General features: G+C 48.7%; 1 protein-coding gene and 1 long non-coding RNA gene across 2 annotated transcripts in view; both read right to left on the minus strand.

Moving 5' to 3' along the window:
- IQANK1 (IQ motif and ankyrin repeat containing 1) overlaps positions 1 to 19,641 on the minus strand; it is a 21,216-nt gene extending 1,575 nt beyond the window's left edge. The window contains 15 exon segments of the mRNA XM_059902404.1: positions 35 to 112; positions 177 to 311; positions 392 to 485; positions 578 to 762; positions 1,228 to 1,367; positions 10,177 to 10,262; positions 10,265 to 10,301; positions 10,373 to 10,442; positions 10,444 to 10,538; positions 10,614 to 10,701; positions 10,703 to 10,764; positions 11,246 to 11,301; positions 11,304 to 11,378; positions 18,523 to 18,590; positions 19,631 to 19,641. Of these exon segments, the coding sequence (XP_059758387.1) occupies positions 35 to 112; positions 177 to 311; positions 392 to 485; positions 578 to 762; positions 1,228 to 1,367; positions 10,177 to 10,262; positions 10,265 to 10,301; positions 10,373 to 10,442; positions 10,444 to 10,538; positions 10,614 to 10,701; positions 10,703 to 10,764; positions 11,246 to 11,301; positions 11,304 to 11,378; positions 18,523 to 18,590; positions 19,631 to 19,641 (1,280 nt within the window).
- A 4,393-nt stretch (positions 19,642 to 24,034) lies between these two features.
- On the minus strand, positions 24,035 to 27,085 carry LOC132351464 (uncharacterized). Its single transcript, XR_009498354.1, has 3 exons — positions 26,878 to 27,085; positions 25,043 to 25,744; positions 24,035 to 24,183 (listed from the first exon to the last, which is right to left on the minus strand). It is a non-coding gene; the product is annotated as an uncharacterized LOC132351464 (long non-coding RNA).

Raw genomic sequence — 27,085 nt, forward strand, 5'->3', positions numbered from 1 at the left:
GCCCGAGGCCCAGCAGCTCCTGCGCAGGCCCAGCTGCACCGCCTCCAGCTGCCGCTGCGCCGCCGAGAACAGGTCCACTTCACGCAGGTCGGACACCCGCGGCTTCCCGAACCTGCGGGGAGGGCGGGAGGCGGGGGCGGGGAGGGCCGGGGCGCCCCGCCTTCCGCCAGCCTCACCCGAGCGCCCCCAGCAGCGCCAGCCTGATCCTCTCCGGCCTCAGGTGGTCTGGGTTCACGGTGTCCACATAGTTGGTGTCCTGGTAGCGCAGGAAGGTGGCCGCCTGGCCCGAAGGGTCGATGACAAGAGGCCACCTGGGGGTGGCCGCTAGGTCACCGCCGTCGGCCCGAAGCCTCGGCTCACCCTTCGCCCCTCGCCGGCCGGGACCAATGACCTGCCGTCAGCGCGGATGCCATCACCCACGTCCTTCAACAGCACGTCGTGGAGCTCGGTGACCTGACACTTCAGCCCGGGCGCCTCCTCCTCCCCTGTGGGGATGTAAGTGGGGGGCCAACCAGAGGGCTCGGCGCCCGATCCCCCTCCCCGGGCCCCTCTGGCCCCCAGCCCGAGCCCCGCCCACCCTCCTGGGCCCGCCCCCCGCACTCCGGCCTGGCCAGGGCCGGGGTCTCCTCCGCCTTTTGGGACTCCTACCGGAGCCTGTCCACTCGGGCCTCCGCGTCCTTGACGGCCTGGAGGAGGGGCCCTACGCTCCGCTCAGGGCAAGGCCGGACCCCCACCCCCGCCTGCCGGGCGCAGCCGGGACCCCTAAGGAAGGGGCTGGGAGGGGGGCCGCCCCGCCCCCGCCACGCGGCTGCGGGAAGGCGACACCCCGGGTTTGGGAGTCTGGGCCGAGGGGGAGTAGCCAACCTGCCGAGTGAGCTCAGCCATGCCCGCGCCCCTCCGTTAACCCTTGTTGTGCTCCTCGATCCTCGATCCTCGATCCTCGATCCTCGGGTTGAGCTCGCGGTAGGCCTGCTGCTGGTTGGGGGGGGGGGGGGGCGGGGCCGGCTGAAGCCCTCCGGACAAGGTTGGGGGCTCGAGGGGCGCCTCTCAGCACCCAGCTCTCCCTCCTCCCACCGGCTCCTTCCGGGGGGCTGGCTGCACACGTGTTGGTGACACTTGCTGCTCCTTGGGCAGCTGTTGCACTTTGAGGTTCATGTTGGGGTGGGGGGAGGCGGGTCAGAGGAGCTCCTGGCCGCCTCCCCCCACCCCCACCCCCCTCTTCAGCACCACTTGGCCTCCGCCCCCCTGTCCTGCTTGGTCTCCTGGCCCCGGCGCTGCCGCTGGGCCTCCATGTTCCGGAGCATGGCATCTGTGAGGCTCGGGTCCCAGCACTGCAGCATGCTGACCACCGCGTCCAGCGAGGCCACCTAGCGACAGAGGACAGTGGTCAAAAGCCCAGGGTGTGTTCTGTGTCCTGCCTGACCTGGGGAGATGCTGTTACACTCCCACTTCAGAGAAAAGGACACCGACTCACAGAAATGTGGCCCTCACAGCTGGCCAGGGATGAGCCCCGAAGCGCTGACCATCATGGTGCCGCGCCCCCCAAAGCCAAGCCCCCGAGGTCCTTGCAGTCCCCCTGCCAAGACCACACAGGCCTCCACCTTCCTCTCCTGCCCTCCTCCCTCCACACCCCTGCCACCGGCCCCCGGGGCTCCCTGCTTGTGTCCACTGCATGCAGGTCCCTGGCTGCAGCTCCCTGCCTTCGCGGTCTCCCTACAGACCTCAATCTGCAGGACACAGCCCTTGGGGCCACACTTATCCCAAATCTCACCACTCCTGTTCCTCTGAAGTCCCCCCACCCCGGAGTGATAAAGGGGCCACAGGAAGCAGGGTTCTCAGCAGGGAGGGATAGGGTTCTCCAATATTTTATTTCTTGACTCAGGAGGTTAATCCAGGAGTATTTCCTTTGTCATTTAATCGAGCCACACAACTTTGATTTGTACAATGTTCAGTATGTGGTTTGTATTTTAGAAAGGAAAGTTCAAAGATGTGTAAAATCAAGGATGAGAGAGGAATGGATGGATGGAGCAGATAAATGAATGGAAGAGTGAACATAGGAATGGGTCCATGAATTATTAACTTAAGGAACTGTGAATACCTACTTAAAAGAATAACAGCTACCATTTATTGAGCACTGTGTGCCAGGAATTGTGCTAAAGAATTCCATTCATTGTCTCATTCGTCTTCAAAATATAGGAACTGTTATTAGCCCCATTTATGAATATATGGAAGCTGATATTCAAATAAGTTTAAAAACCTGCCAAAGGTTAGTTTGCAAGTAGAAGAACTGGAATAAATGGAAAACTAAATGAGTGAACAGATATAATAATAATGTAATGGGTGAATTTATGAATGAGTTAATGAATGGACAAATAATGAGTAGATGAATAAGTTGATGAATGAATTAAATGATAAAAGAATGAAGGATTCTTGGATTAATTGAATGAATGGATGAAATATGAATTGATACATGAAAAATTAATAGATGAAGGGATTTAATGGATGAATAACTTAGATAAGTAGATGGTTGGTTGAGCAAATGGATAGATGAATTGATGGGTGAGTTCAATCATTCACAACTTTTGAGTGCCTTTCATGTGACAACCAAAATGTATGACATTGGAGAATACAACTGTGGAGTGAACTAACATAGTCCCTGCTTTCTCGAAATTTTTTCTCAAGTAAACAGCATGAAATGTGTGTATGAATGCACAGATGAAGAGATGTGTGAATTAACAGTAGTTAAATAAATGAATATACGAGGATGACTTAAGATGGTAGTAAGGCTAAAGTGGATACAGTAATGAGGGGATAGACTGGCAAGTTTATCAATAAATGATTCATAAGTTAATGAGAAAATGTGTGAACTGATGAAACAGTAAGTCAAGTACTGGGAAAAAAGATTGTATTCAATGGATAGACTTATGAAAACAATGATAGATGGGTAGATGAACGATAAAGGGATGATGGAGGGAGGGACAGATAATGATTGATAGTTATTTAATTCTTCTACATCATTACTGATTTTTCTGTCTACTTGTTTCACCAATTATTGAGATAGGGATGTTGAAATCTGCTACTATCATTGTGGGGTTAGTTCTCTTTGTAGTTCTATCAGCTTTTGCTTCATGTATTTGGAAGCTCTGTTAGTAGCTGCAAAAACATTTAGGATTCTTACGTCCTCTTGATGAACTGATCCCTTTGTCCTTATGAAATGATTCTTTTATTCTCAGTAATATTCTTTGTTCTGAAGTCTACTTTTTCAGATGTTAATATAGTCATTTCAGCTTTCTTATATTTAGTATTATACTGGCATATTTGTTCTATCCTTTTAATTTTCACCTATCTGTATCTATTTTATTTTTTTTTTTACTTTTTGGCCACATTGCACGGCACGTGGGATCTTAGTTCTCCGACCAGGGATCGAACCCATGCCCCCTGCAGTGGAAGCACAGAGTCTTAACTGCTGGACCGCCAGGGAAGTCCCATATTTTAAGTTTGTTTCTTATAGGCAGAATATAGTTGGATTTTTAAAAAATTTATCTTTATTTTTTTTGGCTGCGTCGGGTCTTAGTTGCAGCACGCAGGATCTTTCATTGAGGCACGTGGGATCTTTTTCGTTGTGGTGCGTGGGCTCTTTGCTGCAGCACTCGGGCTTCCCTCTAGTTGTGGCCTGCAGGTTTTCTCTCTCTAGTTGTGGCATGCAGGCTCCAAGGTGCATGGGCTCCGTAGTTTGCGGCTCTGCGGGCTCTCTTGTTGAGGCGCGCGGGCTTAGTTGCCCTGCGGCCTGTGGGATCTTAGTTCCCCAACCAGGGATGGAACCTGCATCCCCTGCACTGGAAGGTGGATTCTTTACCACTGGACCACCGAGTAAGTCCCTATAGTTGGACTTTTTAAATCCGAATGACAATCTCTGCCTTTTAATTGGGGTGTTTAGACCATCTACATTTAATGAGATTATTGATATAGTTGAGTTAAAAATTACCCTTTGCTATTGTTTTCTACTGGTTCCATCTGTTCTTTTTTTCTTTTCTTTTCTTTTTTTTAAATATTTATTTATTTATTTATTTATTTGGCTGTGCCAGGTCTTAGTTGCAGCACGTGGGATCTTCGTTGCCACGTTCGGGATCTCTGTTGTGGCATGCAGGATCTTTAGTTGCAGCATGCAGGATCTTTAGTTGTAGCATGCAGGATCTTTAGTTGTGGCATGTGGGATCTTTTAGCTGTGGCATGCAGGATCTAGTTCCCTGACCACGGATCAATCTGGGGCCCCCTGCACTGGGAGCGTGGAGTCTTAACCACTGGACCACCAGGGAAGTCCCTGTTCTTTATTTTCCTTTTCTTCTTTTTTTGCCTCCTTTCTGATTGCATATTTTTTAGAATTCCATTGTATCTCCTTTATTATCTTATTAACTGTAACTGTTGATATTTAGTGCTTACTTTAGGGTTTACAGTACATATACACCTATAACTTATTACAATCTACTTTCAGATGATATTGTACCACTTCACATATAGTATAAGAACCTTCCATAGTATATTTCCATTTCCCCCTGCCAACCTTTATAACATTTTTGTCACACATTTGAGCCAAACTACTATAATTTGTGCAGTTTTCAGTATGTGTATCTACATGTGTTATAAAATCCCATGACATATTGCCATTATTTTTGTTTCTTCAATTACCTTTTCAATAAATTTAAGTAATAAGTCCCTATCTCATATATTTACCTAGGTAGTTACCCTTTCTAGTGGTCCTCACGTCTTTTGAGTGGATCCATATTTACATCTGGCATCCCTTTCCTTCTATCGGTAGGGCTTCCATTAACATTTCTTATAGTGTGAGTCTGCTGGTGATTGATTCAGCTTTTGTATGTCTGGAAAGGTATGTCTTTATTTTGCCTTCAGTTATGAAAGATATATGCATAGAACTCAAGGTTGACAAGATATATATAGAACTCAAGGTTGACAAGATTTTTTTCCCCCTTCAGTACCATTAAAGGTGCTCTCCACTGTCTCCTCACTTGCATTGTTTCCAACAGGAAATCTGCCATAATCCTTATCTTTGTTCTTCTGTCTGTAACATGTCTTTTTTTCCTCTGGCTGCTCTTAAGATTTTCTCTTTATCACTGGCTTTGAGAAATTTTATCAAATTGTGCCTTAGCCTGATTTTTCTTCCTGCTTCTTGCTGAAATTTGATGTTTGTTGAGATTTGGGGAATGTGGTTTATACTTTTCATCAAATTTGGAAACCTTAAGGTTATTATTTCTTCAAATATATATTTTTTTCTGTTTCCTTTTTTAAAAAAAATAAATTTATTTATTTTCAGCTGCATTGGGTCTTCATTGCGGTGCACGGGCTTCTCATTGCGGTGGTTTCTCTTGCTGCGGAGCACGGGCTCTAGGCGCACAGGCTTCAGTAGTTGTGGTGCATGGGCTCAGTAGTTGTGGTTCACAGGCTCTAGAGTGCAGGCTCAGTAGTTGTGGTGCATAGGCTTGGTTGTTCCACGGCATGTGGGATCTTCCCGGACCAGAGCTCGAACCCGTGTCCCCTGCATTGGCAGGCAGATTCTTAACCACAGCACCACCAGGGAAGTCCGTCCTTTCTTTCTTCTCTCCTTTGGAGACTCCAATTACATATATATGAGGCCTCTTGAAATTGTCCCACAGCTCGTTGATCCTCTTTTTGTTTGGAGGAATTCCTTTTTCTCTGTGTAGTTTTATTTGGAGTAGTTTCTATTGTTTAGCCTTCAAATTCACTAATCTTTACCTCTGTTCTGTCTAATCTGACATTAATCCCATCCATAGTTTTTTGTTTGTTTTTCGTCTCAGACACTGTCATTTTTACCTCTAGAATTTAAGTTGTTTATACCTTCCATGTCTCTATTCAATTTTTCAAGCATCTGGAATACAGTTATAATAGCTGTTTAAATGTCTTTTATGTTAATTCTAATATCCACATCAGTTCTGGGTTTGTCTTGATTGGTTGAGTTTCTCGTTATGGTCATATTTGTATACATCTTTGTATGTCTGGTAATATTTAATTGGATGCCAGACAATGTACATTTTGCCTTGTTAGGAGCTGTATATTTTGTATCTCTATATGTATTCTTGAATTTTGTCTTGGGATACAGTTAAATTACTTGGAAAGTTTTATCCTTTGGGTCTTGCTTTAAGGTGAGGCTGTACCAGAGCGGCATTTACTCTAGGACTAATTATTCCTCTGAGGCAAGGTCCTTCTAAGTGCCCTACCCAGTGCCACATGGATTGTGAAGTTTCCTGCTTGGGCTGGTGGAAAAAGGCTAGGCACTGCTTCCTTCCCTCCTGACAGATGGCTCTGTCCCCAACCTTGAGACATTCCGTCACACACATGAGCCATTGAGTACTCACCTGAATCCCCAAAGGGGTCCCTACACACCTCTGGAATGCTCTTTATCTTTTTTTTTTTTTTAATTTTATTGGAGTATAGTTGATTTACAATGTTGTGTTAGTTTTATGTGTATAGCAAAGTACATCAGTTATACATATACATATAACCACTCTTTTCTAGATTCTTTTTCCATATAGTCCATTACAGAGTATTGAGTAGAGTTCCCTGTGCTATACAGCAGGTCCTTATTAGTTATCTATTTTATATATAGTAGTGTGTATATGTCCATCCCAATCTCCCACTTTATTCCTCCCCCCATTTCCCCGCTGGTAACCATAAGAAGTTCGTTGAATACATCTGTGACTCTATTTCTGTTTTGTAAATAAGTTCATTTGTACTATTTTTTTAGATTCCACATATAAGCGATATCATATATTTGTCTTTCTCTGTCTGACTTACTTCACTCTGTGACAATCTCTAGGTCCATCCATGTTGCTGCAAATGGCATTATTTCTGAAACGGTTTCCCTTTGCAGCTCTCTTCTCTCTGGCACTTGCAGTCTGACTGCCTTGGAATCCCTGGACTCTGAACCCTGTCTCCTTAACTCAGGGAATTGACCAGGCTCTGCCTGGATTCCCCCTTCCTGCACCACAGCCTGGAAGTGCTCTCAAGGTGGTTAGCTGGGCAATCAAAGGGCTCACGTAGTTTATTTCCAGCCTCTTGGGGATCACTGATTGTTCCCTGATGCCCAGTGTCTTGAAAACCATTGTTTCATGTATTCTGTCTGGGTTTTGTTGTCGTATTTCAGGTGGAAGGATAAATCAGGTTGCATTTACTCCATCCTAGAAGCAGAAATCTCTGTTCATGTTTTTTCAACCTTCTTTCTGTGTTTCATTTTGGGTAATTTCTATTTCTATGTCTTCTAATTAACTAATTTTTCTTTCAATGTCTAATCAGCCATTAATCACATCCAGTGTGTTTTTCACCTCCAACACTGCAGTTTTCAGAAGTTTAGGAGTATGTACAAAAAAATAGAGACAGATGGATGTAGAGGTGTGCTGTGTGAGATACAGCTGTAAGTTTTAATGCCCTTGTCCACTTATTCTGTGATCTGTGTCATTTCTGAGTCAGTTTTGATTGATTTTGCTCTTCACTATGGGTTATATTTTCCTGTTTCCTTGCATGACTGGTAATTTTATTAAACTTTTATTTGCAAACAATTACAGAGTTACAGGAATTTGCACGTACCCTTAACAAGTTTTCCCCAGTGATGGCATCTTATACAACTATAGTGCAATATACAAAGCAGGATATGGACATAGTACAATCCACAGACCCCACTTACTTTGTTTCAACAATTTTACATGTATCCCTTTGTATGTCTACAGTTACATGCAGTTTTATCGTATGTGTAGATTTGTGTACCCGCCACCACAGTCAAGATGCGACCTGTTCCATCACCACAACGCTCCTCTGTGTCACCACTTCTAGTCACATCACCTCTCTCCCCTTTCCTTCCCTGCCCCTATTCCCACCCCGCAAAGCACTGATCTGGCCCCTGTCTCCATAATTTCATCGTTTTGAAAATGTTATGTGAATGGAATCAGACAGTATGTAACCCCGTGAGATGCGCTCTTTTTTCACTTGGCAAAAGGCCCTTGAGACCCGTCCAGGTGTTGCTGTATCACTAGTTCCTTCCTTCTCACAGCTGAGGAGTGTTCTGAGGTGTGGACTGGCCTGAGTGGGCTTAACCTTTCACCTACTGAAGAACATCCAGGCTGCTTCCAGTTTGGGGCCGTTACAAGCAGAGCTGCTGTGAACATGCGTGTGCACACTTTCATGTGGACACAGTCCTCATCTTGCTGGAACAGAAGGCCCAGCAGTGTGTGCTGAGTCCCAGGGGAAATGTACGTGCAGTTTCTTAAGACACAGCCCCACTGTGCTCCAGGGCAGCTGCACCCCTTTACGTTCCCACGAGCACTGGGTGAGATCTGGCTTCTCTGCACCCTGTGCCCTCCTCAGTGGTTTCCATTTCAGCATTTCTACCAGGTGTGATGGTGTTGAACAGCTTGTGTTTATTGGCATCATTATATCCTCTTCAGTGAAATTTCTCTCCATGCCCCTTGCTCACTTTATAACTGGATCGTATCACTTACCATTGAGTTTTGAGAGTTGTTTGTATGTTATAAATATGGGTCCTCTGTCAGATATGTGGTCTGCAAGGATTTTCTCCCTCTCTGTGGCTTGTCTTTTCATCCTGTTAACAGGGGCTTCAGCAGAGCAAAAGTTTTACATTTTTAGGAAGTTCAATTTGTTGGGTTTCTTTTTTTTTCTTTTATCGATTGATTGTGCTTTTTGTCTAAGAACCCTTTACCAAGCCATAGGTCCCAAAGATTTTCTCCTGTGTTCTTCTAAAGCTTTTACAGTTTACATTTTGCATTTAAATCCTAATCCATTTTGAGTTCGTTTTTTATAGGGTGTGAGGTTTAGGTGAAGGTTCATTCCTTCGCCTGTGGACGTCCAATTGCTCCAGCACCACACTGTCCCTCCTGCAGCCAGTGGCCTCCCGCCCCCCCCCGCCCCGCCACCAGTGTGCTGTCCTCTCAGTGCCCCCTGCCCCCTGCCCCACCCTCAGGCACCGGCGGGCTGGACATCCTCCTCAGCACCCCTCAGAAGGCCGCCTGCATGCTCCTCCAGCCTTCATGCCCCGTGCCCACCGCCCGGGCCTGCCCCAACACGACCCGCGGAGAGGTGGGCCTCCCTGTGCCCCATCCTCGCTCCAGCCCCTCTGAGGCCATGGCCAGGCCCTTTGGTCCTCCTAGCCTCACATTTTGCTCCTTTGAGGAGGAAGCAGGAGGAGTTTGAAGCCAAAGGCTCTGCTGGTCTTTTAAAACTTGCCCTGTTGCTTATTAAAGAGGAGAAGCCAAGAAGAGCAGAGGGGATGCCTTCCAGGACAAGGGGGCAGCACCCTGAGGAGGCAGCTGGGGGTGAAGGTGGCGCCCGGGACACGGGGTCCCCAGGTGGCAAAGGCCCTGGCACCCCACAGGTGGAAGCAGGGGCTCAGCAGCAGACCCGGGCCAGTCCCACATGTTCCAGCCAACACCTCGGCTCTACAGGCTGGGGTGGAAGGACACACGGCTGAGATGGGCGAGGGCCTGAGATTCCAGCCAGACTCATTTAAAGAAATTAAGGCCGTGGCATTAGGTGATCCAGCTCCACGGCTGCTCCCACAGGCCCTGGGTCAGCCTCATCTGACCTGGCCTCCTGCGCCGGGGAGAAGGCCAAGCGCCCGTGTCCCCAGCCTGGCCCAGGACCTGGGAAAAGGCCCCTTGACATCGTTCCCAGGCGCCACGGAGGAGCTGCCAGGCCGAGCCGCCTTGCAGGGTCATGGCTCCGAGCCCTAGGGCTCAATTTTCTCAGAGACGTGGAAATTCTGAGTGAGGGGCCAGGTGGGCAGGCCTAGTGCTGCCCTCAATGCCCCAGAGCTCCCGCGCTGGCTCCCGAGGAGCCAGTCTGTTTCTCCACCTCCCATGGTAACACTGCTTCCAAGGTGGGCTGAGGGTCCAGGGACGTGAGTAGAACCCCGGCCACAGGAGGCCCCCAGAAACCGGGAGCTGTGGTCTTGATCGCATGTGCCCGGTAAGGCTCATAGCGAGGACTTCGGGAAGGGAAGGGCCTGCAAAGGCCTTGCAGGTGGTTCTGGGTCGTGGAAGGTTCGGGACCAGCCGGGGCGGGGCCCCCAGGCTCCTGACAGCTTTGGGGGTGAGGGAGCAAGCGCCCCGCGGGCTTCTGCCCACGCCCGCGCACCTGCTCGGGGGTGCTTCCGTCGTCCGCATACACCCGGGGGTCAGCTCCGAGCTTCAGAAGCACCTCCACGGCTTCCAGGTGGCCCCGAAGGCCGCTCGGTACAGCGGCGTCCGGCCGAAGGCGCCCTGCTGGACGCGCTCACTGAGCACGGCCCGCCCGGGCGAGGCGCGGCCCCCAGTCCTCGCCCGGCGCCCACCTTGCTGTTGCGACTGGCGCCCTGCTCGGCTAGCAGCTGGATGGCCAGGGACTGCCCGCCCGCCGCCGCTGTCCTCGAAGTCCACCACGGCCAGGCGCCGCAGCAGCCGCCGCGCCGCCCGCGCCGCGTCGCAGCTCACGCCCTCGCGGTTCAGCAGCGCGTCCACCTGCGTCGGGCGGCAGTCAGCGGCGCCGCGAGCTCAGGGCCCGCCGCCCCGCCGCCCCGCCGCCCCGCCGCCCACCTCCCGCAGGATCGCCTGGATCTCGCCCAGGTTCCCGTCGAAGGCCGCCTCCAGCAGGCGCGCCCCGCGCTGCCGCTCCTCCTGCCGCCGCCGCTTCTTCCCACTGCCGCCGGGCCGCCTCCTGCTCCCGCCGCAACAGGGCCACGAAGGCCTAAGGGCGGCCCAATGCGGTCACCGCCCCAGCCCTGAGCCCCCAGCCCCGGTCCCGACCCGGGAGCCCTGCAGTACCCGCCCCCGAGCCCTCCTTCCCCGCCCCCAGCCCTGCGTCCCCCCGCCCTAACCCTGCGTCCCCGCCCCCAGCTCTGCGTCCCCGCCCCCAGCCCTGCGTCCCCGCCCCCAAACCTGCAGTTCCCGCCCCCGAGCCCTGCAGTTTCCGCCCCCAGCCCTGAGTCCCCGCCCCCAACCCTGCAGTTCCCGCCCCCGAGCCCTCCTTCCCCGCCCCCAGCCCTGCGTCCCCGCCCCCAGCCTTGCGTCCCCCACAGCGCTGCGTCCCCCCCGCCCTAGCCCTGCGTCCCCGCCCACAACCCTGCATCCCCGCCCACAGCCCTGCGTCCCCGCCCACAGCCCTGCAGTTTCCGCCCCCAGCTCTGCAGTCCTGACCCCACTCCGACACCCACCCCTGTAGACCTCACCTCCCTCTGCAGCTTCTCCATCAGCTCCAGGTAGTCCTGGTGGTCCTGATCACGTGGGCCTGCTCCTTTCTCGCCAGGAGCTTCGGGAAGGCTCACTGGATGGTGGTGGCTGCTTGGTCCTCCGCGGCTGGCCCTGCTAGTGGGGAGAGGGCTTATGGATCCCAGTGCTCCCCTCCACGCTGCGGTCCACGCGGCTGCAGGACCAACACCAGGTGTGCCCGAGCTCCAGGTTAACAAGGCGAGCGGAGCAGGCGCACTCCCTCCTGACCTGACGAAAGGATCAAAAATGTTCTAAAATCCACAAACACGACTAAACCAGAGTAATCCACCGGCGGAGAGCAAGTGAGGAGGTACAAGGAGTGGCAGCCGAGAGCGGAGAGAGGAGCTGGGTCTCGGCACAAAGTCTCCTGCCCTTCCCCACCCCAGATACAGCTGGGACCCTGCGAATACCTTCTGAGCCCCCAGCCTGGGAAGATGGTCTGGAGATGTTGGTGGGAAACCCGAGGAAGTCTGAGAAAAAAGGCTTCTGGCAGAGAAGCCCCTTGTGGATCCCCACAAGACCCCTTCCCTCTGAAAGCCAGAAGGACCTCTTCCGAATTCAGGCACCCGCATCCATAGGCGGGGCTGACTGGGCTGAAGTGGGGGTGTCTCAACCCACAAGCCCACTGGAACTCAGAATAGGGAGCCCAAGGCCCCTGAGAGCTGTGATCCACTGGCGGCACACGCGGCCTCGCCCCAGCAGTGCCCTTGGCTACAGGGAGGGTCCGAACGCCTGCCCTAGGAGAGACGTCCACACCCACCTGCCACTCTCTGCCCATGTGATGAGGCGACCAGTTAGCCTCTCTGGGCCTCAGTGTCCCTTTCTCTAAAATGGGGTGATGGTAGCTACACCCCACAGGGATTTCCAACACTCCAATGATAGAACACTGTGAGTCCTGAAAGTAACTGCTCAACCTATGTTTCCGTAATTGAGACTCCAAGCAGAGGAGAGCCAGACCCAGTGGCCATGCTCACCGTGAAAGAACTGGCAGGCGAGAAGGTGCAGACATGCCATAGGGAGGGATGACACGGCTTTCAGAAGACGCTGGAAGAAAACAAGCAGAAAAGCCAGCTGTCCAAAAGCACTGCAAGTTAGGGAGGAACTTAATAAAAACAGAAATTCAATAGAACAAGGGATCAAAGACAAGATGGGAAAAACAGAATGAGGAGGTAAAAGAGTCATCACAGAAAAGAAGACAAATGGAAAACAATACTCAGTTCTGCAGACCAACAACTAAAGCAGGACCAGCTGAAAATAGAGCCAATGTGGTGCAGAGTGGAGCTCGGGGCAGGAGAGAAGGGTTTGGGAGGGTCACAGTGAATGCTAGCAAGGAGATGGAAACCGGAAGGAGGAGACACAGATGATGACGATAAAACGTGACAATAATTAGTGTCTCTAGAATGCGGAGACTAGTGATGCGGAAAGTATTTAGAGATAAACTACAAAAAAATTTTCCTGAAATGAATCTTAAGACAAAAGGGACAAAGAATATACCAGGAAACAAAACAACTGGCAGGTTGTTTTTAAGGTTGCTGACTCTTAAAAAAAAAAAAAAGTTTTTGGGATTTCCCTGGTGGTCCAGTGGTTAAGACTCTGTGCTCCCAATGCAGGGGGCCCGGGTTCAATCCCTGGTCAGGGAACTAGATCCGGCATGCCACAACTAAGAACCCGCTTGCCACAACTAAAAAAGATCCCACATGCGGAAACGAAGATCTCACATGCAGCAATGAAGACCCCGCGTGCTGCAGCTAAGACTCGGCACAGCCAAATAAATAAATAAATATTATATATATATATATATATATATATATATATATATATATATATATATAAGTTACTTGAGGACCCAAGCAGAAAAGAAATCAAACTACACTCTCCTAGGACTTTTTTTTTTTTGATAAATTTATTTATTTATTTATTGGCTGTGTGGGGTCTTCATTGCTGCGCGCGGGCTTTCTCTAGTTGTGGCGAGCAGGGGCTACTCTTCGTTGTGGCATGTGGGCTTCTCATTGTGGTGGCTTCTCTTATTGTGGAGCACGGACTCTAGGCATGTGGGCTTCAGTAGTTGTGGCACGCAGGCTCAGTAGTTGTGCCTCGCGGGCTCTAGAGCGCAGGCTCAATAGTTGTGGCGCACGGGCTTAGTTGCTCCGTGGCATGTGGGATCTTCCTGGACCAGGGCTGGAACCTGTGTCCCCTGCATTGGCAGGTGGATTCTTAACAACTGCACCACCAGGGAAGTCCCTCTCCTAGGACTTTTTATAGCAGCATCAAATGTAGAAGTCGATGAATCAGTATTCACAGAATTCCAAAGGGAAAAGAGTAGCTCCAGAAGTTCCTGCACGTGGTTCTGCTTCTGCCATGTCAATGAAGGAGGTTAGGACCAGTCTTCCCAATGACAGCAATAGAAAAGACGGACAGAATGAATATGCTGTAAAACGTGTCTGAAGGCACTGCAAAGACGAAGGAGGTGAGCTCAGGGCAGGAGAGCACAGGAGTGGCCCCAGACCAGCAGACAGGCTTCCCCTGGCAGCAGCCACCAGCACCAGAAGCACAGCGCCAGGGGGAGGGCAGGGGCACAATGTGAGCAGGGCTTCTGCAGGTCTCAGCAACAAGGGGACAAAATCTGTATTCCAGAGCACTGGGTAAGGGCTTAGGGTTGCCAGGTTTAGCTAATAAAAATACAGAACATAATCCTGAGGACATACAGTAAGAAAGGATTTATTGTTTATCTGAAATTCAAATTTAAATGAGTGTCCTGTATTGTATCTGGCAATTCTATTGAGTAAGAATCCTGAAGAACTCCATCCTTTGGGAAATAAAGCAACCCTCGTGGGAACGGAATCCTCAGCTTCAAATCACTCAACCCCCTGACTAGATTAAGGTAATCTGAGTTGCCTCTAGCCTTGGTGCCTACCAGAAACTAAATAAGTCTCCTCTGGAGGAAGATGTCATTGTCCAGGACTTTAGCATACCTCCAACATTTTTAATAGGCAATGTACAGCAACCAAAAAATATCAGGCTAATGAGGAACCAAGATATGAGTGAAAAACAAGAAAAATGATGAACAATAGAAACAGACCCAGATGCAGCCAATAATGGAGTTCTTGGACATAGACTTTAAAATAATTATGAGTGATATATTCAAGGAATTAAAAGACAAGACTGAAAAGTTTGGGCAGAGAACTGGAAAACAATAATAAAGAACCAAATGGAAATTCTAGAATGTAAAAATACAAAACATAAATTGAGAGTTCAATGGCTAAGTTTAACAGCATAATAGACATAGCTGGAAATAGAATTAGTAACCTGGAATACAGTACAAATGAAAATATCCAGATTAAAGACAGAGAGACAAAAGGAAAGGTCTGACGCCGATGTCATGGGAGTTGCAGGCATGAGGGAAAGAGAGGATGGTAGCAACGTTCAAAGAGAATTTTTCAGAACAAACAAGAGATCAAGTCAGAGCTTTGATACGCATGAAGAATCCCAAGCAGGATGAGTACAAAAACAAGCAAGCACACACAAACACCAGAGCACACCATAGTATAATTGCCAAAACCTAATGAAATGAGAACAATCTTCTTTACCCCTTCAAAGGGGTAAAAAAACAGTTTTTACTGCAAAATAAACACACCTTTGGACAAACAAAACTTTAGGAGGATTCAGTAGCAGCAGACCAACAATGAAGAGAAAGACAAAAGAGAAAGAAAAAAGGCAGAAGAGACAAAGCCAAATGGGACATGGAGGTGCAGGTAGGGAGGGTGCATTGGAAAGAATACACATAAGAGTTGTGCAGAACAGTAGCACCAACATCACAGATATATGAGAGCTAAAACACACACAAAATAATAGCATATCTATTGGAAGAGGGTAAGTGTAGTTAAAAGGGCTAAGATTCTTGCATTGTCAGAAAAGTAGAGAGTTATAGTAGACTTGAGAATTCGAAGATATGTTGTAAACTCTAGGGTAACTACTAAAGATTAGTAAGAGAACGTTGTGGCAGACACACACTAAGGTAATGCCCTGTGGCTTATACCCTGTGTGAGCCCTCTCCTTGAGTGTGGGTAGAATCTGTGAAGTAGCTTTAATCAGGCAAAGGTGATAGGCTGTCACTCCCATGGTTATGTTACATTCTGGAAGATTCCATCTTAGCAACTGACTCTCCTGCTGGCCTTAAAGAAGCAAATGGCTGTGTTGAGAGCTGGCTGCAGAGGGGCCATGTTATGGGGAGCTGTGGGTGGCCTCCAGGCCTGCAGAGCACCTCCAGCCAATGGCCAGAGAGAAGCCAGGACCCAGTCCTCCAAGTAGACAGATACTGCCAACAACCCAAATGAACTTGGAGGTGGAGTCTTCCCCACTCAAGCCTCCAGTGAGACCACAGCCCCAGCTGACACCTCGACTGCAGCCTGTGAAGTCCTGAGGGGCACCAGGTGGGTCACCCTTAGATGCCCGACCCACGGAAACAGTGAGATAGTAAATATGTGTTGTTTTAAGGTGCTAAGTTTGTGGTAATTTGTTATGCAGCACAGAAAATACAAATTTATACCTAACTGCTAAGAGTAGAAAAAATTGGAATAATAAAACATTTTAACAGATTAAAAGAAGGCCAAGAAGGAGAGTAAAAAGGGACACCAAGTAAATTGAAAATTATGAAGTAAACACTAAGATGAGATTTAAACACACATATATAATTGATTACATTACATGTATTGGGTTGGCCAAAAAGTTTGTTCTGGTTCAATATCTGCAAAGCAATCAATGTGCTACACCACATTAACAAATTGAAGAATAAAGATCATATGCTCATCTCAATAATGCAGAAAAAGCTTTTGACAAAATTCAACATACATTTATGACAAAAACTCTCCACAAAGTGGGTATAGAGGGAAGATACCTCAACATAATAAAGGCCATATATGATAAGCCCACATCATACTCAATGGTGAAAAATTGAAAGTGTTTCCTCTAAGATCAGGATCAAGACAAGGATGCCCACTCTCACCACTTCTATTTAACATAGTTTTGGAAGTCCTAGCCACAGTAATCAGATAAGAAAAAGAAATAAAAGGAATCTAAATTGGAAAGGAAGAACTATCACTATTTGCAGATGACATGGTAATGTATGACTTTAGGATAGAAAATTCTAAAGATGCCACCAGAAAACTACTAGAGCTCATCACTGAATTTGGTAAAGTCGCAGGATATGAAATCAATATACAGAAATCCGTTGCATTTCTATACATTAACAATGAACTACTGGAAAAAGAAATTAAGGAAACAATCCCATTTACCATTGCATCAAAAATAATAAAATACCTAGGAATAAACTTACTAAGGAATTAAAAGAACTGTACTAGGAAAACGATAAGACACTGATAAAAAAAAAATTGAAGATGACACAAACAGATGGAAAGATATACTGTGTTCCTGAATTGGAAGAACTGAAATTATTAAAATGACCATACTACCCAAAGCAATCTGTAGATTCAATGTAATGCCTATCAAAATACCATGGATATTTTTCACCAAACTAGAACAAATAATTTTAAAATTTGTATGGAAACACAAAAGACCCCAAATAGCCAAAGCAATCTTGAGAAAGAAGAACAAAATTGGAAGAATCACACTCCCTGACTTCAGACTATACTACAAAGCTACAGTAATCAAAACAGTATGGTACTGACACAAAAACAGAAGTGGAGATCAATGGAACAGGATAGAAAGCCCAGAAATAAACCCATGCACCTGCAGTTAATTAATCTATGACAAAGGAGGCAAGAATATACAATGGAGACAAGACAGTTTCTTTAATAAGTGGTGTGGGAAAACTGGACAGCTACATGTAAAACAATGAAATTAGAACATTCTCTAACACCATCTACAAAAATAAACTCAAATGGATTAAAGACCTAAATGTAAGACCGGATACCATAAAACTCCTAGAGGAAAACATAAGCAGAACACTCTTTGACATAAATCACAGCAATACCTTTTTTGAATCTGTCTCCTAAAGCAAAGGAAATAAAAGCAAAAATAAATAAATGGGACCTAATTAGACTTAGAAGCTTTTGCACAGCAAAGGAAACCATCAACAAAACAAAAAAACAGCTTACAGAATGGGAGAAAGTATTTGCTAATGATATGACCAATAAGGGGTTAATATCCAAAATATAATAAACAGGTCATACAACATCAAAAAAAATTTTAAATGGGCAGAGAACCTGAATAGACATTTTTCCAAAGAAGATATACAGATAGCCAAGAGGCACATGAAAAGATGCACACTATTGTTAATCATCAGAGAAATGCAAATTAAAACCACAATGAGATATCACCTCACACCTGTCAGAATGGCTATCATCAAAAAGACCACAAATAACAAATGTTGGTGAGCATGTGGAGAAAAGGGAACCCTGGTCCACTGTTAGTGGGAATGTAAGTTGGTGCAGCCACTGTGGAAAACATTATGGCAGTTTCTCAAATAACTAAAAACAGAACTACCACATGACCCAGCAATTTCACTCCTGGGTATATATCTGAAAAAAATGAAAACACTAATTGGAAAAGATACATGCACCCCTATCTTCAGAGCAGCATTATTTACGATTGCCAAGATATGGAAACAACCTAAGTGTCTATCAACAGATGAATGGATAAAGAAGATGTTCATCTCTATATATAACAATGGAACAATACTTAGCCATTAAAAAAGAATGAAACTTCATCATTTACCACAAAAAGGTTGGACATGTCCAGTATTATGCTTAGTGAAATAAATCAGAGAGAGAAAGACAAATGCTCTATGTTATCACTCATATTCAGGATCAAAAAAAATAAAACAAAGAAATGAATATAGCAAAACAGAAACAGATGAACAGATATAGAGAACTAGTAGTTACCAGTGGGGAGAGGGAAGGGGAGGAACAAGATAGGAGTAGGGAATTAAGAGGTAAAAACTACTGTGTATAAAATAAATAAGCTACAAGGCTATATTGTACAACACAGGGAATACGGTCAACATTTTATAACTATAAATGTTTTATGGGACTTCCCTGGTGGTGCAGAGGTTAAGAATCCGCCTGCCAATGAAGGGGACACGGGTTCCAGCCCTGGTCCAGGAAGATCCCACATGCCGCGGACCAACTAAGCCCGTGTGCCACAACTACTGAGCCTGCGCTCTAGAGCCCGCAAGCCACAACTACTGAGCCCACGTGCCACAACTACCGAGCCTGCTCACCTAGAGCCCGTGCTCCGCAACAAGAGAAGCGACCGCAATGAGAAGCCTGCGCACCGCAACGAAGAGTAGCTCCCACTCGCCGCAACTAAAGAAAGCCCGTGTGCAGCAACAAAGAGCCAACACAGCCAAAAATAAAAATAATTAATTAATTAAAATAAATCAATAAATAAAAATAAATGTTTTATAATCTATAAAAATTGTGAATCACTGTTATACACTTGAAAGTAATATAAATATTGTAAATCAACTATACCTCAATTAATTTTTTAATTAATTAATTTTTTTAATTTAAAAATAAATAAAATAAAAATGCAAAACTATGTACCTCCTACAAATGTTATTTATTTATTTATTGCCATGCCCCACGGCATGTGGGATCTTAGTTCCCTGACCAGGGATCAAACCCAGGCCCCCAGCAGTGGAGGCGGGGAGTCTTAACCACTGGACCACCAGGGAAGTCCCCCTCCTTGCAAAATTTAAAGTTGACATCTAAGATTTTTCATAATAAGTTTAAATAGTTGCAAAAGATCAAATTTGTGGTATATGATAAAAATTTAAAATAAAACTCTTACTTTGTCAATGGATTACATATACCATAACCATTTCATACCCCTCATCACCCTTTTTAAAATATACACAAGCAACTTCTTTTATAATTAGAAATGGCACCTAGTGACGTTCTCCTTGAAATTTTATATCTATCCCACTTTCTTCAAAGATTTATATCCTAATATATTTCATGCCTTTTACTGATAATCCTGTAATATTTCCTATAATATATAGTCATAATAAATTCTTTTGAAATTCAGTTTTAATGTTTTCCCTGTAAGTACAAGGCTCTACATTAAAAAAAAAAAAAATTCTCCTGTACCGAGTTGTCATTACTGTTAGTGTTAGCACACAATTGTTCAAAATGACTAATATATTACAAAATTTGGCTGCGTAATCATTGAACATAAAGAATGAAAGCTGTGCAGGAAAGGCATACTGTAGTGAAACGGGTGGGATTTGTATCCGACGCACCTAGCAGCCCGGCCGCCCCCTCGCTCCTGCCTGCGCCCCTCTGCGCCCTCTTCCTGCTCCCTGACTCCCCGCTTGGCGCGGACACCTGTCAATCATGCTCGGACTGCTGAGCCCACGTGGCTCCGGACAGCTCCCATGGCCGTGAGGTCCACCTGCCCTCTGGCTCTGCGCGACCCCACCTCTGCGCTCTGCTTGTGCGCCCACCGCCCCTTCACCGGCAGGCACCTGCCCTTCTGGACCGTGCCCGGACGGCTCAGGAGAGGTCAGGCCCCCGGCGACCCATCCTCTCTGCCCGCTCGGAGGTCAGAACAGCCGGGTGAAGTCCCAGCAGCCCGGGCTGCGCTGAGCTGACCGCCCTTCAGAGCACGTTCCCGGCCCCCACGGGCTCCCCGACAAGCTTCTGGATCCTGATCTCCCCAACAGCTTCTCTTTCTTCCCGTGGTAAAGGAGATGGCTGTTTCTGAAAGGGTCCCTGTACCTCTGTGTCCCCTTCTTGGTTTTTTTAGACTTCCAACAGCTGTTCAGCCAACTTTCATATTAAAATCCGTCTTTTAAATTTCGTTAGTCTCTTGTTTTCCTGACTGCACTCTGACAGGTACCAGAAGGTGCCAGGAAACAGACCCTAAGAGGTACTAGCATGCAGTCTACTCAGTCATGTTTTTGTCCTTGACCTGGCACCGAGCTCCCTACCAATGGGAAATGAGATGCCCGTAATCCAGGCGAGAAGTGGTAGGTGTCACAGCAAACCAAATTCGCACCTGCATCCTTCCGGGAGGGAGCCCACAACCCACCCCGGTGTGAACAGATCTGCCTCCCAGCCTCCCAAAGGGCCCTGTCCACTTACTAGAGTGACCATGCCCTGGAGGAAGGGCAACAGCCAGACTTCTCAGGGACTAACCTCCGGTTCTGAATCAATTCCAGGGGCCCCCAAACACCACTGTGGTCCACTAGTCAAAGTGGGGACTTACCATGCACAGGAGAAAATGGAATTTGGCTCCAAGTTCACATTGTATTGGTCCTGGTAGTTCTGCAGACCCACCCTATGGTTGTTTCCCTGGTTCCTAAATGTGTAAGTAAAAGATACATTGTCAGATGCCCTCTGGAGAGGCCCACGTAACAAGACCGAAAGCCAGCAAGAAACTGAGTCCCTCATCCAAGGTCCCCAAGGGAGCGAACCCTTCCCCAGTCGAGCCCCGAGGTGAGACCACAGCCCCAGCCAACGCCTGGTAGCAGCCTGTGAGACACTGAACAGAGGGCCCCGCTGAGCTGTGCCTGGATTCCTGACCCACAGAGACCACGCGGTAACACAGCAGCCACTAAATCTGTGATCTGTGAAGCAGCGCTAGGTAACTGACACTGGTGCTCCCCCAGCCGAAGGACTTGCCAGGAGCCAGCAGGCAGAGCGGAAGCGGCTTCTCTCGCTGTTACGTCTAATGACCCACTGAAGGTATTTTTGTTTCCTCTCTCCATGACTCTGAGGTCTGCTGGTTGAGAAGTCTTAGTTCCCAGGATAGGAACACTTCCACCAGGTGACATGAGGATGGTTTGAATTGAACACTGAGACCTCTGCCTGACCACTAAATTAGCAAAGAAGGGAGTCACTGCGCTGACTGGGGTAATAGATTCTGACTACGCAGGAAGGTCAGTTCACTGCCCCTCACGCGGGTAAGGAGGACTGTCTGGAACCCAAGGTATTCCCTGGGGAGCCTGTCACTCACACATCTGATAGTAGACGTCAACGCAAAACTAAAGCAACTGAAAACAAACAAACAAATAAGCACCGATGACGATTCAAATCCTTCAGGTAAAGAGCCCAGACCAGCAGGTGTCCTAGCTGAGGGCAAAGGGCACATGGAATGGGCAGTGGAGGGAGGGAGCCCATGGTCAGTTACGGAGATGAGAACAGCAGTGGCTGTGTCTGTTTGTTCCATGTATTTGTATATATTGACTAATTTCCTTTTCCACTCTGTTTTATTCTCCTATATTTTATGTCAGGTTTGTTGGTGTTGGTAAGCTTTACAATTTTGTGTTTAAGTTTCAGGAAATCCAGGTTCCAGGTGAGACGTGAATGAATTTAAGGCGCAATTAATATCACCCAGGGATGTAGAGGCCCCAGGGACACTGTTTTCACTTTTTGGAAAGACAGTGAGACCATCTTCATCCACACCCAGGATAGTTGCACCCTGTCAGGCAGAAGCACACGCTGCCGTGTGGAAGCTCACACGCGTGGGAAGGGCGTGTGTGGAGGTCACAGCCCAGGGCCGAGAGCGTCGGTCAGCACGCCTTCCCTCTCAGCATCAAGCCCACCCTTCCATGGTCCGCTTTGTGCTGCTGGGGCCGCAGCAAACCACGCAGCTCCTGTGCCAGCAGGGGGCACGAGAGGGGACCTGCAGGCAGGAGGTAGCAGAAGGACTCCGTCCTTCTGTCTCCTTGACGCACTCGTGCTGCCCCGGCAGTGGCCACGCTCGCCAGCATTAGCTGCTGGCTCCGCACCAGAAAACGTCTCCTGCCCCTTTGCCAGAGGAGAGAGGTCTTTGTGAACCACGATGACCTCGCCTGAAGTCCCTAGGTCCCCCTTTGCTGCACACAGGCCAGCTGTCAGTCAGGGGTCGGAGCAGGGGGAGTGGGGAAGTGCAGGTCGGCTGCAGAAAGAGGTGGACTACTTCCAAACAACGTTTGTTTGTTTGTTCTTACAGGAAATGGCTAATGTTAGCCTTGAAGCCTCCACCTGACTAGGACCCCTGGGAAGGTTCAGAGGGCACCCCTTCATCAAAACAATGGAAAAACACACCCGTGAGCTCAGTGGTGGCTCTCCTCTGGAGGCTGGGCTGGTACTGGGGAGGCCAGATTCACTGCCCTAACATCAATGGGGTGACGGGATTCCAGAACAGAAGAGGCTAAGCAGCAGCACTGAACTCTCGGAGGTAAGATGGTATCGCGATAGGCAGCAGGCAGGGTGGCGGTCAGGAGGCCTTGACCTGGGGCGAGATGCAGGGCAGTCTACGGGATATTGCTCAGTTTGTGTAGTCAGAGAAACACCAGGCTCTGCCAACCAGAAATCTGACATCAGCCACTAGTGTCTAGTTCCCAGACATAAGTCAAGGTCAAAGATTCACAGCTCCTAGATTGAAGAAGATGCCAGATGCCCTTGGAGAAGGACCGTGCGATGCTTCTACAAGTGCTCTCCCAATGATGACTATTCTCCCAAGCCTTCCCTGGAGGGGTCGGTGGCCTCTGCCAGCATCCATTGTGCACTGGGAGATTGGGATTGACATATATACACTATTGATACTATGTATAAAATAGATAACTAATGAAAACCTGCTGTATGGCACGGCGAACTCTACTCAATGCTCTGTGGTGACCTAAATGGGAAGGAAAGACAAAAAAGAGGGGATATATGTATTCATATAGCCGATTCACTTTGTTGTACAGTAGAAACTAACACAACGTTGTAAAGCAACTACACTCCAATAAAAATAAAAATAAAAAGTCCATTAAAAGTATTAAAGAACAAATAAAAACAGTAAGGAATTCCTGGGACAACATCTAGGATAAGGCAGAACCCAAAGAGATAAGCCCAACATTCAAAGTTGCTTAATCCTAAGGGCATTTGCCAAATATCAAGCAAAAGCTATAAATCCAAAAAAAAAAAAAGAAGAAGAAACAATTGATAAGCGGGACTTCATTAAAATTAAAAGTTTCAGGACTTCCCTGGTGGCGCAGTGGTTAAGAATCCGCCTGCCAATGCAGGGGACACGGGTTCGAACCCTGGTCCGGGAAGATCCCACATGCCGCGGAGCAACTAAGCCCGTGCGCCACAACTACTGAGCCTGCACTCTAGAGCCTGGGAGCCACAACTACCGAAGCCCGCGTGCCTAGAGCCTGTGCTCCGCAACAAGAGAAGCCACCGCAATGAGAAGCCCGCACACCACAACGAAGAGTAGCCCCCGCTCGCTGCAACTAGAGAAAGCCCACGAGCAGCAACGAAGACCCAACGCGGCCATAAATAAATAAATAAATAAATTTATTTTAAAAAAAAAATTAAAAATTTCTGCTCCGCGAAAGACTGGGAGAAAACATTTGCAAAAGATACAAATGATAAAGGACTGTTATCTGAAATATACAAAGAACTCTTAAAGCCCAACAGGAAGAAAACAACATGATTTTAAAATGGGCCAAACACCTGAACAGACACCTCACCAGAGAACATACACCGATGGCACATAAGCATATGAAAGCTGCTCCATATCATCTGTCATCAGGGAAATGCAAATTAAATCAACAGCGAGGTACCACTCCACACCTATTCCAGACACTTAGGACGCCAGATGCAGGAGAGGGTGTGGAGCCGCAGGAACTCGCATTCATTGCTGGCGGGAACGCAGGGTGGTGCAGCCACTTTGGAAGACAGGCAGTTTCTTATAAAACTGAATATACTCTAATGATTCGGCAGTTGTGCTCCTTGGTATTTACTGAAAGGAGCTGAAATTTTATGTTCACATCAAATCCAACACATGGATGTTTATAGCAGCTTTATTCATAATTGCCAAAACTTGGAAGCGACCAAGATATCCTTCAGTAGGTGAGTGGATAAATAAACTGTAGTCCATCCAGACAATGGAATGTTATTTAGCACTAAAAAGAAATGAGTTATCAAGACACAAAAAGACATGGAGGAACCTTAAATGCAGATTACTAAGTGAAAGAAGCCAATTTGAGAAGGCTATAATACTGTATGATTCCAACTATTTCACATTCTGGAAAAGGCAAAACTATGGAGACAATAAAAAGATTGGTGGGGACTTCCCTGGTGGTGCAGTGGTTAAGAATCCGCCTGCCAGTGCAGGGGACACGGGTTCGATCCCTGGTCCGGGAAGATCCCACATGCCACGGAGCAACTAAGCCCGTGTGCCACAACTACTGAGCCTGCGCTCTAGAGCCCGTGCGCCACAACTACTGAAGCCCACGCGCCTAGAGCCCGTGCTCCGCAACAAGAGAAGCCACTGCAATGAGAAGCCCGCACACAGCAACAAAGACCCAACACAGCCATAAATAAATTAATTAATTAATTTAAAAAAAAAAAGATTGGTGGTTGTGAGGGATTGAAGTGGGTAGGAGGAATAGACAGAACACGGGGGAATTTTAGGGCAGTGAAAATACTCTGATACCACAGTGAGGGATACATGTCATTATACATTTGTCCAAATCCACAGAATGTACGACACCGAGAGCCCTAATGTAAACTATGGACTCTGGGTGATGACGGTGTGTCTGTGTAGGCTCCTTACTTGTCACCAGTGTCCCACTCTGGTGAGGGATGTTGATAATGGGGGAGGCTATGCATGTGTGGGGACTGGGTATCTATGGGAAAGCTCTGTGCCTTCCCCTCAATTTTGCTCTAAAAAAATAAAGCCTAAATTTAAAAAAACGAAGAAAAAAAAAGATTTGAGGAAAACAGGTGTGGTGGGGCCCATCACATCTCCATTAAACTCACCTGTCTGGCCTTTGCGAGAAACAAATAACCGTGGAAGATGGTGGATGACAGGAAACTTACACAGGCAGCAGAAGCAATCAGGGCTGCCAGGCTGGAAGTGGCGTCTCCACTGCAGCAGATCCACACAGCCTCTGGCACTGTGGCGTGTAACGGCTGACTGGCCATGGCTTTCTCCTCCTGTCCGTGCCTGCAGAGCGTCCAAGCAGCAGGCCTTCCCTGTCCTGTCTCAGGACCACGGTTACTCTCTGGCTTCCTGTCACAATATAGTTCATAGGGACCGCGGTGGGCAGAATGGCAGCCCCCCGACAACATCCTTGTCCTGTTCCTGGGAGCCGGTGAATCCACTGTGTTACATGGCAAAAGGCAATCAAGATTGGAGATGGAACTAAGGTTGCCAATCAGCTGACCTTAAGATAGGGAAACCCCCCGGGATTATCGGAGTAGGTGCAATGTGATCACAAGGAACCTTACAAGTGGAAGAGGGGGACGGGGGAGACGCAGAGGGAGCTGTGACTTTGGAAGAAGGTTGCTGACTTTGAAGGTGGCGGAAGAAGCCACCAGCCAAGGAATGCGGGCGCCTCTAGGAGCTTGCAGAGGACAAAGACACAGATGGTCCTCTAGAGCCTGCAGGAAGCATGGCCGGCTTGCCGAGACCTCGATTTTAGCCCACTGAAGCCCACGTCGGACTTCTAACCCACAGACCTGCAAGATAATACATTTGTGCTCTTATAAGACACTAAATGTGCGTTCATTGTTCTTATAGCAGCTACAGGAACTAATACAGGAACCTGGGCCATTCTGACAGTTCACTGATCCGGAAGTTCCAGAGGGTGGGAGATAAAGCCACGCTAATGAAGTTTTTAGGGTTCATAGATCTGGGACATGCCAGGTCACCTTAAAGGAAAAGATAAATTGCTACGCCTTGGACCTCCTTCCGTCAAGAAAGAGGCCCAGCGCTTGGCAGGCCTCTCAAGACTCTGGAGCAGCAAGTGCCGTATTCGGGAATAGCACCCCACCCACGTCCTGGGAGACCCAGAAGGCTAACGCTCAAGCCCAGCGGTCATGGCAGAGGCGTGGGCTGCCAGGCTGCCGGGCCAAGTGGCCAGCAGGTCTGATAAGCTGGAGGTATTTGTGGGGAGGAGGATGCCGTGTGGGACCTCTGGCCAACCCGCTTGGGGGGCCGCGGCACAGACTTCAGGCTCCAGAGCAAAGCTGTGCCTTCCCTGGTAGAACACAGTTCTGGGTCTGGAGAACAGCTCCCGGGATGCCATCGGCCCCAGTGGAGCCTGGAAATCCAAGGGAGGCACCGGAGGCGGTTCGGAGCCGGGGTCAGCGGCCAGCAAGGCAGGAGGGAGAGAAGGAAGCCGGAGCACAGAGAGCCGTCCCTGAGGGTGGGGGCTTGGGCACAGGCTCAGCAGGGAGCAGTCGCGGGAGACCAGGCACGCGAGAGGAAGGCCGCGACGGGTGTGCGCTTTGGATGCGCTGTGGAGCTTGAGGACACCCAGGGGAGGGCTGGGATGCGCCTGAATGTGGGTCTGGGCCGCAGGAGGAAAGACTTGGGTAAAGATTCGGCTCTGGAGGCCGCTGCCGAGAGGCCACAGCGGAGGCTGCGCGCTGAGAGGACAGGGCCTGGGACCGGAGGGTGCCCACCGCCGTCCCCGGGGTGCCCGCGCCCCGAGGTTGGCTCCCGCCACGGCACGCAGAGCGGCCGGCGGGGCGGACCGGGCGATCACCTGGAGCTGGAGGCGTCGGGGAGAGGGGCTCCGCACACACGGCCCGGGCGCCCCCTCCCGCCGGCCGGCCCGAGAGCGCAGCCGGGGCCCGCGGGCTCTCACCTGTCGGGGCCTCAGGGCGCTCCTGGGGTGCGGGCCCCGTCGCCAGCTGGCGCCTCTCTCCCGGCTTCCCGGGGGCAGGGGGGCGGTCAGCGCGGCGGAGGTGCGGACGTGTACGGGCCACCGGAAGAGGGGCCGCGTCCCGGCTGTGCAGGAGCGGCCGCCCGCAGCCGCATCGCGAAGCCACCCCAACGGGGCCACGGCCTCCGCA

Source organism: Balaenoptera ricei, chromosome 17 (assembly GCF_028023285.1).
Source record: "Balaenoptera ricei isolate mBalRic1 chromosome 17, mBalRic1.hap2, whole genome shotgun sequence".
In the NCBI taxonomy this organism is placed as follows: Eukaryota; Metazoa; Chordata; class Mammalia; order Artiodactyla; family Balaenopteridae; genus Balaenoptera; species Balaenoptera ricei.